This window comes from Dermacentor andersoni, chromosome 4 (genome assembly GCF_023375885.2).
Source record: "Dermacentor andersoni chromosome 4, qqDerAnde1_hic_scaffold, whole genome shotgun sequence".
In the NCBI taxonomy this organism is placed as follows: Eukaryota; Metazoa; Arthropoda; class Arachnida; order Ixodida; family Ixodidae; genus Dermacentor; species Dermacentor andersoni.
This window is the reverse complement of record NC_092817.1, coordinates 176434287-176447914: the sequence shown is the minus strand read 5'-3', so window position 1 is coordinate 176447914 and position 13628 is coordinate 176434287. Positions and strand designations below refer to the sequence as shown.

Genomic DNA, 13628 nt, shown 5'->3' with positions numbered 1-13628 from the left:
CAGAATAAGTAATGATCCCAGGAGAAATTGGAACGAGGTTAGAAATATTTCCGGTCGAATAAAACAAAACCACGTCCCTAGCATTCTAGCTAACTCTAGCGGCCTTGGCTAGAGAGAGGTTGCAACTGAAACAAACGATTACTTCGTTGTTAGTTGTGGTTACGATGATGTATGTGATGGCGATGATCCAAGATTATTGATAAATGACTGTGGTTTACCTAACTCTGTAGTTTTGCATTCTATTTCATGTCGGGAGGCTGAAGAAATAATAACCAAGATTAAAAACAACTGTGCGGCAGGACATGATGACATCAAAAATATGCTAATAAAATACGTTGCTGATGTGATATCGCCCGCGCTCTCATACATTATTACCTTAACTTTCTCTACTGTGGTTTTTCCTGATCAACTGTAAATAGCTCGTGTGTGTCCGGTCTTCAAATGTGGTAACGACAAAGAAATTGCAAATTATCGACCAATATCGGTACTTCCGATACTGTCGAAAGTGTTTGAAAGTGCTATTAATATCGGATCACAAAATTTATTAATAAGTATGATATCAAAAGTGAGGCCCAGTTTGGCTTTCAAAAAGGCAAATCCACCGAGCTTGCTTAATCATCATCATCATCAGCCTAGTTACGCCCACTGCAGGGCAAAGGCCTCTCCCATACTTCTCCAACTACCCCGGTCATGTACTAATTGTGGCCATGTTGTCCCTGCAAATGTCTTAATGTCATCCGCCCACCTAACTTTCTGCCGCCCCCTACTACGCTTCCCTTCCCTTGGAATCCAGTCTGTAACCCTTAATGACCATCGGTTATCTTCCCTCCTGATTACATGTCCGGTCCATGCCCATTTCTTTTTCTTGATTTCAACTAAGATGTCAGTTACCCGCGTTTGTTCCCTCACCTATCCCTCACCTCTTTTCTTATTATCCACTTAACGTTACACCTATCATTCTTCTTTCCATAGCTCGTTGCGTCGTCCTCAATTTCAGCAGAACCCTTTTCGTAAGCCTCCAGGTTTCTGCCCCGTAGGTGAGTACTGGTAAGACACAGCTGTTATACGCTTTCCTCTTGAGGGATAGTGGCAACCTGCTGTTCATGATTTGAAAATGCCTGCCAAACGCACCCCAGCCCATTCTTATTCTTCTGGTTATTTCAGTCTCACGATCCGGATCCGTGGTCACTACCTGCCCTAAGTAGATGTATTCCCTTACCACTTCCAGTGCCTCGCTACCTATCGTAAACTGCTGTTCTCTTCCGAGACTGGTAAACATTACTTTAGTTTTCTGTATATTTATTTTCAGACCCACCCTTCTGCTTTGCCTCTCCAGGTCAGTGAGCATGCATTGCAATTGATCTCCTGAGTTACTAATCAAGGCAATATCATCAGCGAATCGCAAGTTGCTAAGGTATTCTCCATCAAATTTTATCCCCAATTCTTCCCACTCCAGGTCTCTGAATACCTCCTGTAAACATGCTGTGAATAGCATTGGAGGTATCGTATCTCCCTGTCTGACGACTTTCTTTATTGGGATTTTGTTGCTTTCTTTGTGGAGGATTACGGTGGCTGTGGAACCGCTATAGATAGCTTCCAGTATTTTTACATATGGCTCATCTACACCCTGATTCCGTAGTGCCTTCATGACTGCTCAGGTTTCGACTGAATCAAATGCTTTTTCGTTATCAATGAAGGCTATATATAAGGGTTGGTTATATTCCGCACATTTCTCTATCACCTGATTGATAGTGTGAATATGGTCTATTGTTGAGTAGCCTTTACGGAATCCTGCCTGGTCCTTTGGTTGACAGAAGTCTAAGGTATTCCTGGTTCTATTTGCGATTACCTTAGCAGATACTTTGTAGGCAACGGACAGTAAGCTGATCGGTCTATAATTTTTCAAGTCTTTGGCGTCCCCTTTCTTATGGATTAGGATTATGTTAGCGTTCTTCCAAGATTCCGGTACGTTCGAGGTCATGAGGCATTGTGTATATAGGGCGGCCAATCTTTCTAGGACAGTGTTCCCACCATCCTTCAACAAATCTGCTGTTACCTGATCATCCCCAGCTGCCTTCCCCCTTTGCATAGCTCCCAAGGCGTTCTTTACCTCTTCCGGTGTTACTTGTGGGATTTCAAGCTCCTCTAGACTATTCTCTCTCGCCTTATCATCGTGGGTGTTACTGGTACTGTATAAATATCTATAAAACTCATCAGCCGCTTGAACTATCTCATCCATATTAGTAACGATATTGCCGGCTTTGTCTCTTAACGCACACATCTGATTCTTGCCTATTCGTAGTTTCTTCTTTACTGCTTTTAGGCTTCCTCCGTTCCTGAGAGCCTGTTTAGTTCTATCCATATTATAGTTCCTTATGTCCGCTGTCTTACGTTTGTTGATTAACTTAGAAAGTTCTGCCAGTTCTATTCTAGCTGTAGGGTTAGAGGCTTTCATACATTGGTGTTTCTTGATCAGATCTTTCGTCTCCTGCGATAGCTTACTGGTTTCCTGTTTAACGGCGTTACCACCGACTTCTATTGCGCACTCCTTAATGATGCCCATAAGATTGTCGTTCATTGCTTCAACACTATGGTCCTCTTCCTGGGTTAAAAACGAACTCCTGTTCCGTAGCATGATCCGGAATTCCTCTAGTTTCCCTCTTACCGCTAACTCATTGATTGGTTTCTTATGTACCAGTTTCTTCCGTTCCCTCCTCAAGTCTAGGCTAATTCGAGTTCTTTCCATCCTATGGTCACTGCAGCGCACCTTGCCGAGCACGTCTACATCTTGTATGATGCCAGGGTTCGCGCAGAGTATGAAGTCGATTTCATTTCTAGTCTCACCATTCGGGCTCCTCCACGTCCACTTTCGTCTAACCCGCTTGCGGAAAAAGGTATTCATTATCCGCATATTATTCTGTTCTGCAAACTCTACTAATAACTCTCCTCTGCTATTCCTAGAGCCTATGCCATATTCCCCCACTGACTTGTCTCCGGCCTGCTTCTTGCCTACGCTGGCATTGAAATATCCCATCAGTATACTGTATTTTGTTTTGACTTTACCCATCGCCGATTCCACGTCTTCATAGAAGCTTTCGACTTCCTGGTCATCATGACTAGATGTAGGGGCGTAGACCTGTACAACCTTCATTTTATACCTCTTATTAAGTTTCACAACAAGACATGCCACCCTCTCGTTAATGCTATAGAATTCCTGTATGTTACCAGCTATGTTCTTATTAATCAGGAATCCGACTCCTAGTTCTCGTCTCTCTGCTAAGCCCCGGTAGCACAGGACGTGCCAGCTTTTTAGCACTGTATATGCTTCTTTTGGCCTCCTAACTTCTCTGAGCCCTATTACATCCCATTTACTGCCCTCTACTTCCTCCAATAGCACTGCTAGACTCGCCTCACTAGATAACGTTCTAGCGTTAGACGTTGCCAGGTTCATATTCTAGCTTGCTTTACTCGGTATTAAAAGTGAGATACTAAATAATTTCGAGGGAAAGCTTTACACGCTGGGAGTGTTTGTAGATTTCCGTAAATCATTCGATGCCGTGTGTCATCGCGTTCTTCTACAAAAACTTTATAATTATGGCGTCCTTGGTATTGCCAATAGGTTACTACAAAATTACTTGACAGACCGTTACCAATATGTAGGTATTAATCACGAGACATCCTCGCATGCTAAGGTCAACAAATATGTCCCACAAGGATCTATACTCGGTGAACAGTTATTTATAATTTATGTAAATGACCTGTGTCGCATTCCGGATTCTCCGAAAATAATTATGTACGCCGATGACACTAACATTTTTTTACTGGTGCTTCAATTTCTAACCTTGAAGGAAGTGTAAATACATATCTAAGTAAGCTGTCTTGTTGGCATAAAATCAAGAAGTTACGGCTAAACCCTGGTAAAACTAAATACATATTGTTTGCACCTATCATTAAGCCACGGAATATAAGCTTCAATATTTCCTTTGAGGGCCAGACGCTTCAGCAAGTTAAGGTTAAAAAATTTCTGGGCGTATGGTTTCAGGAACACCTGTCTTGCAATGAACACGTAAATAAATTAGCATTAGAATTAAATAAAAGTGTTGGATGTGTGTACAGATTAAGTCGATTATTACCAATTTGGCTCAAGAAAGCGCTATATTATACGCTATTCTATTCCAGGCTTGGTTTCTGCGTGTTGATCTGGGGCAGAACGACAGCACAGAATTATACCGCACTATTCCAATTACAAAAAAGGTGCTACGAATATTTTAGGGATATTATCGTCAGCCGCAAGGCCGCAGCACGCGTCCGCTATTTACAAAACATTTCATATTGCAAGCTAACCAAATGTACTATCTGAAGCTTTTTTTGCATATCCAAAATAATAAGCTATATCCCACGTACAGTTCTTCTAGATGTGTTCAATACTGCCTCTGTCCACAAATGATAAGACCACCAGAAATTAGGACTGCCTATGGTCGGCAGCATATTCTGCACCAAATACCCAGTCTGCTTAATAAACTTGGCAACATTTTAGACCTAAATAAACACATTTCCAAAAATAGGTATAAACAAATTCTTCTAGAAAACTGCATTTAATATGTTTAAGTACTATTTAGGTGTTGATTACAACTTCCATGTTTATTGACTTTTTTTATCTTAGTCAATGTGCACTGTGTGTTTTATTTCTGAGCACACATTGTTTCTTTTGTTGCTGCTTGTCACAATATATGTATGTCGATCTGCTTGTTTTTTTTTTACTCTCTGATATTTCTGTATTTTTGTTGTTTTTTTATATATCTATAGAGACAATTTAGATTGTTGAATGATTATCTTATGTTAGTTATTGTATATTGTTGCTGTTTCTCTACTTTTATTATGACTGCGTGCTGAACTGTATCTCGGAGCATAAACCTCTGTCAGGGTGTATAGCCTTTTGCTTTTGCTTCGATTTCTGTTGATGTACAGAAAGAAAGAAATCAATAAACGAACAAACAAAGGTGAGAGCATGACCACACCCAGTACATCTCGGCGAAGAACTACTGTTGCATAGTGGCTTGCGAAACCGCATACAGTAGGTCGAAAGGTCTGGCCAAGCTCTCGCTCTCCAGCGTCCCTAAAGATGAAGAAAGATGCCGGTTGTGGGAGCGCAATCTTCACCCCACCGATCGGCCCTTTGGAAGCCACCGACTCCATTTGCGAGCTGCACTTTGATGCAAAGTACATACTGATACATTATGTGCATATCATCGAAGGCCAGGAAGTATCTACACAGCGTGGAAAGCCTGTGCTTCGATCTGATGCGGTACCCACAATCTCTTGCCGTATTTTCCGGAGTATGACTGCGAACAGCCCATACCCAAGCAGCCCACGCAAAAGAGAACGGTCTCATTCGCAACAGATGAAGGCCGGTCATGAAAGAGAACGCTCCCGCTCTCAGTTCAACCGTCATTCAGATTGGAGGCATGTGACAATGCAAACCTGCGTGAGCTCGACGACACAGACAACCGATAACATGCTTCATAATCCAAGCAAATATAAACAATCTGTTTTGCTTTGTTCACCCAGGGGATCTGGAAACCAACTACATCTCAGGCGCATGACGCATAAAAATGGCAAAGGCAGCGGCTATTCCATAAATAATTAACTACAATTAATTAAACTACAAAAAAGATTTGCTGGACATAATGAATGATGTGACCCACATGCTCCCTAAATGTCAAATTGCTGCCGTTATTAGGGCATCGGGGAAATTTTGGTAACATTCTGTATGTCGCCTTGAGAAAGGAAGAAAACAAAGGCCTACCAATTTTTATTTGACCCCTCATTATGCCACATAGTTCATTTATTCGTGTACCTCATCCCATTACTGCACATGATCCTCATTTCTGCGGAATAACAGCTCTGCATGTCGTTATCTCTTGACGCAGCGAAACACGCACACACGGTTTAGAAAGAAAAACGAACTGCAAACGCGATCCATCTGCCTGCGTGGCTCCGGCTAATCCAGGCACGGTCATCCTCGAACGCAACTACAACGCTGCGCTCGACCGCGGCGCCACGCTGCCGACTGGCGCCTCCGCGGCCTCTGCCGCGAGCGGGGCAGTGGCGTCCAGAAGAAGGCGATGATGGCGCTATCTGGATTTTCAGTAAAAAAGGCCTCAGCGCGGATCCCTCGTTGGACCCGCTCTCGAATCTAGTGCACTCTAGTACAGTGGTCCGGCAGGGCGTGCGCTGCCGCGACATTACAGATGCCCAAAAAGGGTTGCAGTTTGGCTGAGTTGGTATGTCATGACTTCTTTAGGCTTGTAGCGCAGCTGAGAACGAAAGAAAAAGGAATGTGGAAGGCGTAATGAAAGGAACGGAGAACAGGGTGAGCACTATAAAAAAGTTATAAAAAGTGTTTAACAAATTACAAATGCTAGAAAGTACAGTGGGGAGTGGCACTTGCGGAGGCGTCGGACGTTTGCCCGCATGCGCGAGCAAGAGTGGGTAAGAGCAAGAAAATGTGGGGGCTTTTTCTCCTTGAATATATGACTCTGCCTAGGCACTACGGTGGACTTTCTTTGCGCGAATTCTATGCGTCTGTCCCTAGACGTGCTGGCATTGCGGAGTGCGGTCCAGTTTGTTTACGCTCCGACACTGGCTGCCGGCATGGTCAAACAAGTGATAATATCGCAGATGTTTCCATGAGAGCAGTAGGCACGGTACAAGACGGCGGGCCACATATAATAAATATCTGGGAGGCAGAGCCGCCTTAGCAACCGTGGTTGAAAGCGAGCGGCTGAAAGAGCGCTGGTGATGCTCGACGCCCCTGCAACCGCTATAAGAATACGCCGCGCCCTCCTAACGTGTTTTACGCAACCTAACTTATCGTTAACCTAGCCTGACATGGCCTAGACGCAAAGACAACAATCCGCACGGTGTAACCGCTGTGGGAATACGCCGCGCTCCCCTAACGCCTTTTACGCTAACCTAATGTAACCTAAGATAACGCAAACCTAACCTAAACATAAGCTAATATAACCTAACGTGGACGAGGCGCAATTGCAATAATCCTCACGGCGTGAGACCAGGCCGTCACGTTCAACCGTGGTTGATAAGGCGCTGTGCGTTTATTTCACTCGAAGGTAACCACACAAAAATGCTACTTAAAAGTCGAGGAGAGCAGGCCAGGCCTCTACTACGGCACCTCTTGCTCCCCTGGTAAAATAAGTGATGCTTTCTTCCTTAATTTTTTTGAAGGTAGAGTGCCGTAAGGCGGGACAAAGTTATAATCCGGCATGACTGGTCCAGCACAAGCTCCGCACGCGCAAGAAAGTCTGTCCGATGTACCTTTAGACACAGCGACAACCAAACGGGGCGTCAGTGATCACTGATTCAACTGTTTCACCATGCCGGCAGAGAGCGTCCGAGCGTAACGAAAATCGACCCTACTCCGCAACGTCGGCACGCCTAGGGACAAATGCACACAACACGCGCATAAACACTTCTCCACCGTAGTGCCTAGGCAGAGTCAGATATTCATGAAACAAAGGCACTCACATTTTCTCTCTCTCCAACCCGCTCTTACTTGTGCCTGCGTAGAAACGTCGAGCGCCTGGAGAAACGTCACGCCCCGTTGTACCTACGAGCAATTGTAAAAATACGGCCGCGGCAGCCCCGGCCGCCCGAAGTAGAACGCGCACACCTCGGAACCTTGCGCGCGTCCTCCGCTTCCGCCGGTTGCGTGCTCAAGATTGAACCGCGATCGCTGCCACACTCTCGAAGGCTTTCACTTGCTCAAGGAGCACCCGGCGCGGTGCGACGGTTTTATCGCCTTTGGATTTTATACGAATCCTCGGGGTGACGGCTTCTGCGTTTGCAGAAATGCGCACGGAGCGTCCATATATTCGTTATGGCAGTAAAAGAACCCTGTATATATTGAGTGTTTTGAAGAAATTATCTGCTCTATATCTTCACACAGGAACTGCTGCCCTTGAGTAGCTACCGCTGCTCCTCGAATAGTCATTCAGAAGAGTCTTCACTGCTACGATTTATTCTACTCTGAGAAGCTATTAAATGGTATTCCTTACATATTTAAGAAAAACAAACATTTGATAATTTTGAATTGCGAACTTTGATAATGAATACAAACCAATTAGAAAAGTCCATTTGATTCGTTTTTCAAACTGCGAATCTTTGTATGCACCTAGTATTCACCTTATAAACCATGAAATAGTGCTTTATATACCAGCAAAATAAGGTGCCTTGAGGATTCCACGCATGCTTGCTAATCTTAGATCGCTGCACGGGCCGGTTTGTCAGGCCCCGTCCCGAGCTCGAGCCCCAAAGTACAATGCATGGGCCCGCCCGAACCGGGCGTGCTGATTTTAAACCTGAATGGTACCCGGTCCGGTTCTTTTCGACGGATTATACCTTGAGCCTATTCGAAGCTAGCTCGAGTTTCCGGTTATTGTCGAGAGACTGGCATGTGATCAACGAGCCCTGCTAGGTCTTCAAGGTGCATCAAAGCAGCATTTTCCCCGGCGTCTGATCTTGCTGGCTGCTTTAATTGTGAGAGATATAACGATTTCATTTCGATTAACTGCCAGACGATCTTGGAAAGACTGTTAGAATTATCGGAGACTAGCGCAGCAATATACTATAGCAAAGGCATAGGTGAACACCTCCTTACCGACCGCCAGCCATCTCATCTCACTTTTGAATTTTATATAACAATTGGGATGCGCAGTGATAAAACTCATGCCAATACATTCGGCGCGAACGCAAATTTAGACACATCGACATATTGGCTTCCAGAAACATCATAATGCACGCACACAGAAGCATATGTCAATAAATAGAAATTGATGATCCGCGTGGCTAAAGCTCAAGTGCAATCATGACTTGCTATCGAGGATATTATTTTTATTGCGTTTTTGGCTACGCTATAACTTTGTCAGTGTTTGAATAGACAACTTAGGATCATCATTTCGCGACATATAAAAGTTTATACTATGCGTAGTTGTGTTTCAGTACATGGCATTAGAACTAAGGTTAGGTAGTTTTTCGTCAGATTGAGATATGATCGCTTGTTCGTTCACATAAATTCGCAGGAAACTCACCTCGTGCTAGAAAACATATAAAAGCCTACGAACACGTGAGTTGAGCCACCAAAAATGTAAAAATTGCATTTAAAATAAAAATTAACAGATACAGTAAGCTTTTCCATATGCTGTTTTATTTTTCACATCCCTCTCATTAATGTTCAGACATTTTACTGCATAATCGTAGGCTGAAAGCATTTAGCTAGGAACAATACACAGTTGAAGGTCGGAATTTAGTTAGTTGGACTAATTTTGCTAAGAACTACGGCAGAATATTCAACTCGTTTGAACCGGTAACAACGAAAAATAACGGAAACCTCTAGGGATTGGCACCAGGCGCTAACACACAACAAAATTTGGTAATGAACATTGCAAAATTTTTTCGTTACCATTTTATTTAAGTACGCTAAACGCTTATCCACAAATTAGCTTCTGTCTAGCCATTGAAATGATCGCGCACAGGCAACGCAAGGCTGCACATCAGTGATGGCTATAAACAAAATCTTTATATTCTTGCGCAGCAAGAAAATATTGCAGACGACTGCGCCTCTAGGCACGTCTTCTCTTGAAAGATATACCCAGCTGTATCGAAAGTCGTCTCATTTATTCGTCTTGTGCTTGCTTTATGACGGATACCTTAGGTGCCTGAAGAGCTTCCAGAGAATTTGTATTTGCGGCCTGTCTCGCAACAATCAAATAGTTTTCAATCTCATTAGCGCGATCGCTATGCAAATTGATTTCTAACCCTTTGTCATTTTTATTCGACTCTGTGATAGCAAGAAACTCTCGCCAATGCGCTTCGCCTTGTTAATAGGCGGGGCCGCTGTCGACCTTACAGCGCTACCTTCATCGAACGCTGGGTCGTACATGTGACTTTTGAACACGAGCACCTCCAGCAATCCGACATATTAATAACCTTAGAACAATGCTCAACACGCTTTTTAGTGTCGTGAAAATAAAAGGATCACCCCAGAAATCATCTTGAGATGACAATCGAAGTTAATGCAGTCAGCGTTCACGCAATGTAGCGACCACGTAGCGACAGACGGTATTGAGTTGGACACCTTTATTTAGAATCGGCAGTGGTCCTCCTGGGATTTCAAGTGCTTGGGCAATATGCTACATACACTGTGTCCATGATTGACCCGATTTGTTACGTATGATCATCGATCAACATGGTTCTCACGACGCTAGGACGAGGACCGTATGCCGCCCGCACATTCAGTGTCGACGAAGGAATGGTGCTGAAGTGATTACGATGAATAAACACGACAGAATTACAAAGCCATGAAGGTAACTGCATAATTACAAACAATTTAGGATAGCACAATTATAACAGAATGAAGGAGAAATTATGATGATGGAGCGAAGAAGCGGGTTTGACAACGATATGGCTGTCCACAATTGCATCTAATTTTTTCAATGATGCCGATAGTGCGACAACAGCGCGACGGCATGGCCGAGCGACCATGGCAGGAAGACAAGCGTACGACGATGATGGCATAAGAATGAATGCGTGACGACTGTAAGACGAAAACAGTGGGACGATGGCAGTATGACAAGAATGAGAGGATGAAGCAGGAATGACGACGAAGGAACAATGAGGACCACGGTATGTCAGTAAATGCATGACGATGACTGTATATCAACGACACAATGACGTCAGTGGCACAACAAGCGCGACATAACCACGATTGAATGACAATAGCATGTTTACGGTGGAATGACGTTGATGTAATTGCTAAGGCGGTGACCATGAAGGCTGGACGACAATTTCATGAAGTTTCTGAAATTATGACATTGGTAGGACAGCGTTATGAGAACAAAATTACTTTAACTACATGATCGCCACTGTATGACAACGATGGAACTAGCATAACCTCGAGCACATACGCAGTTGCTCAATTTAGCAGACAACCATTCGGTCACCTGGCGTAAAATAGATAAATAGACCGATAGATAGGCAGATAGAGAGATAGATAAAAGCACCCCAATTTGGTAACGAATGCTGATCGCATTAAAAAGTTGGCGCAGTTTATAACTGGAACCGTTTTCTCCATGGCCGAAAAATGCCGCTAATGTAAACTAATGTCTACAGCATAGAGCTGCTGTGTCGTGGCCTGCCCGCCTCGACTCTCCCACAACACACCCACAACACCCAACTAAAGTTTATATAGGGCTGCACTTCTTATCTTCTTCAGTATTGTGGAGTCGCAGATAGCATGCCTGGGTCTATAATCGGGGGGCGGCCCGAGTTGGACGCCGCTAGGCACGAGCCCGCCCGGGTGTAAGTCAACAATTGCTCACCCGGCCCGAGCCCCGCGCCCAGCGCGCGAGGCGGGCTCGGGAATTCTGGCCAGCCCGTTGCTATCCAGTGATCTATCTTATCTCTCTCTGAGAATAAGGTTTCTAAGGGTTGCAATGACATATCATCATTAGAAGCGCGTACTAGTGTCCTACAGGGCACAGCATTAGGGTTAGTTATGATGTCTGATGTCTATGAACTATAGAGTGACAATCACGTATGCGGATGACACCACACCTGTCGCTACTGGTGCGTCTGAACATAAATCACACAGATTATATCTTTGGCGCTACATAACCTACAAAAATAGGTGGACGTACACCCTTTGCAGTAAGCAGCCGTGTGCAGTGCTAAGGTAAAATTTTATTGCGTATACATGTTATTTTAGTTATACAAGCGATAGAAAGTGTTGGTACCGTTAAAAGTTTCGGTGTCTTCTTTGAATATTTGAGATGTAATGTGCTTGAGCAGTGAATTATATGTAAAATTCCTTCTCTGTGCATCACCTCGCGTGCTGAATGTTTACCTCAGCTTAAGGCTGAAATACTTATGTCTCTCCTGTACTGTGGAGGTTTGAGTCATATAAAACTCCGGTATACTACTAGAGTGTCTAATGTGTCTAAAGAGCACAGTCGGCGTCACCCTTGTGCAGAGCGCGGGAACGGCGGCTGCCGGGTGCTCCGCAGCCAGCCAGCGAAGTGAAACGGTAGCGGCTGGGCCCGAGAATAAATGCGTCGGCCGCCCGAGCCCAGCAGCTACCGTTAGACGTCGCTAACTGCCTCCGGAGCAGCCCGGCGGCCGCCGTTCTCGCTTTCTACACATGAGTGACGCCGAAAGTACTTACTGCAAAAGAAGGCTGCTCCTGTTAGTGCAAATGTACGGTTCCTCGGTCAAAGTGTCAGATTTTCTTTGTCCGTGTTTTCGATATGCAGGCGCCCGTTGCCGCTACGATGTAAATAATCCTCAACATTTAACGAAATTGTAAATATCTTGCTGGTCAGGATTCGTGACAAGGCCCAAAAAGGACAAAGCAGGTACAAAAAATATTGCTGTTTCGACAATGCTGACGCAGTATGATAAGCACTTCAAAGTGGCACATAGGCGTTCTTGCTAAACAAGGTGAAGAAAGACAACAACGAAATTGCATACTGTTGTACTTCCTCAATAAAGACCTACTTCCAACCGTAGCTGCACTGCTTGTAACTACTTAACATTCACATGCGGCTATTTGGTTTTGGTGTATTTTTTACGTCAGCGTATAGCGACATATAAAATGGTCAGCTTGGAAAGAGAAGAAGATATTGTTCGTGAAATGCTCATCATTAGCTATGGTATGAGGGTATAACTGTGTACCTACGTACTCATTTATAGAAAGGTTTGTGTTTTTCGTATATTAAGTAATTATTGCAAAGCTGCTACGGTTGCATTGTGATATAGGGCCAAACTCTGTATAAACAGCGTGTAAACGTTGTTCTTGCGACTCTCTTTTTCACCTTGTATGCAGTGGTGAAAATAAAAATCATGATGATGATTATGTTGAAATAAATATTGATCTATCTTCCTTTTTTCTTTGCAGGAGGTATTCTACTAAACGCATCCTACACGCAGTCTACTTAATCGCAAAGTGGATATTAATACCAATATACTAGCACAAACTGAATTGCGTATTGGTACATGAAGAATGAAGAATATAATTTTCCCTTAGTAAATATTGTCTGCTTCCTAATTTTTTTGTCTCTTTTCGTTTAGAGGGCTTAAAATGATAGAATTATCAGGTTCCTGTATAGCAGAACTGGTGCGGCGTTGAGCAATCTCCAACTATACCAGCATTCCTAATTCCTAGCGCTCTTAAATAAGTTTCCAGAGATATTATCGCAGCCATCATGGGAACAAAGCACCGGCACTAGACTATTACCTTCGTTCTAAAGCATTTTTGTGCATGATTTTATTTTAGTTGTACCTGTGGTTGGCCCTAACACATCCGAAACTTGCACAATTACGAATGTACACTTAAGGCCGATTTTAAGTACGGTTCCGCTTGGTAACAGGAAGTTTTTATGACTGTTTTTCACCTGTGTAGACAGAAATGCGCTGTAAAAAAAGAAATATGTGGATGAGCGTTGCAGATTGTCGAGGTTGCTGACGTGCCGTCGAATCCCTATCAGAAGAGTTAATCAGCGGCAGCCGCTACGTGAGCCGCCTGCGTTGATGGCGACGCGAAGCTGGTCTTCGCA

The 13628-nt window shown here is 43.9% G+C and overlaps 1 protein-coding gene across 2 annotated transcripts in view; it reads left to right on the top strand.

Annotated features, from left to right (window-relative positions):
- LOC126530661 (uncharacterized) overlaps window positions 1-13120 on the top strand; it is a 158551-nt gene extending 145431 nt beyond the window's left edge. For both annotated transcript variants that reach the window (XM_050177928.3, XM_072287977.1), the window contains exon 8: window positions 12971-13120. In XM_050177928.3, the coding sequence (XP_050033885.2) occupies window positions 12971-12985 (15 nt within the window). In that variant the 3' untranslated portion in view covers window positions 12986-13120. The remainder of the gene's footprint in view (window positions 1-12970) is intronic.
- Window positions 13121-13628: the final 508 nt, after the last annotated feature.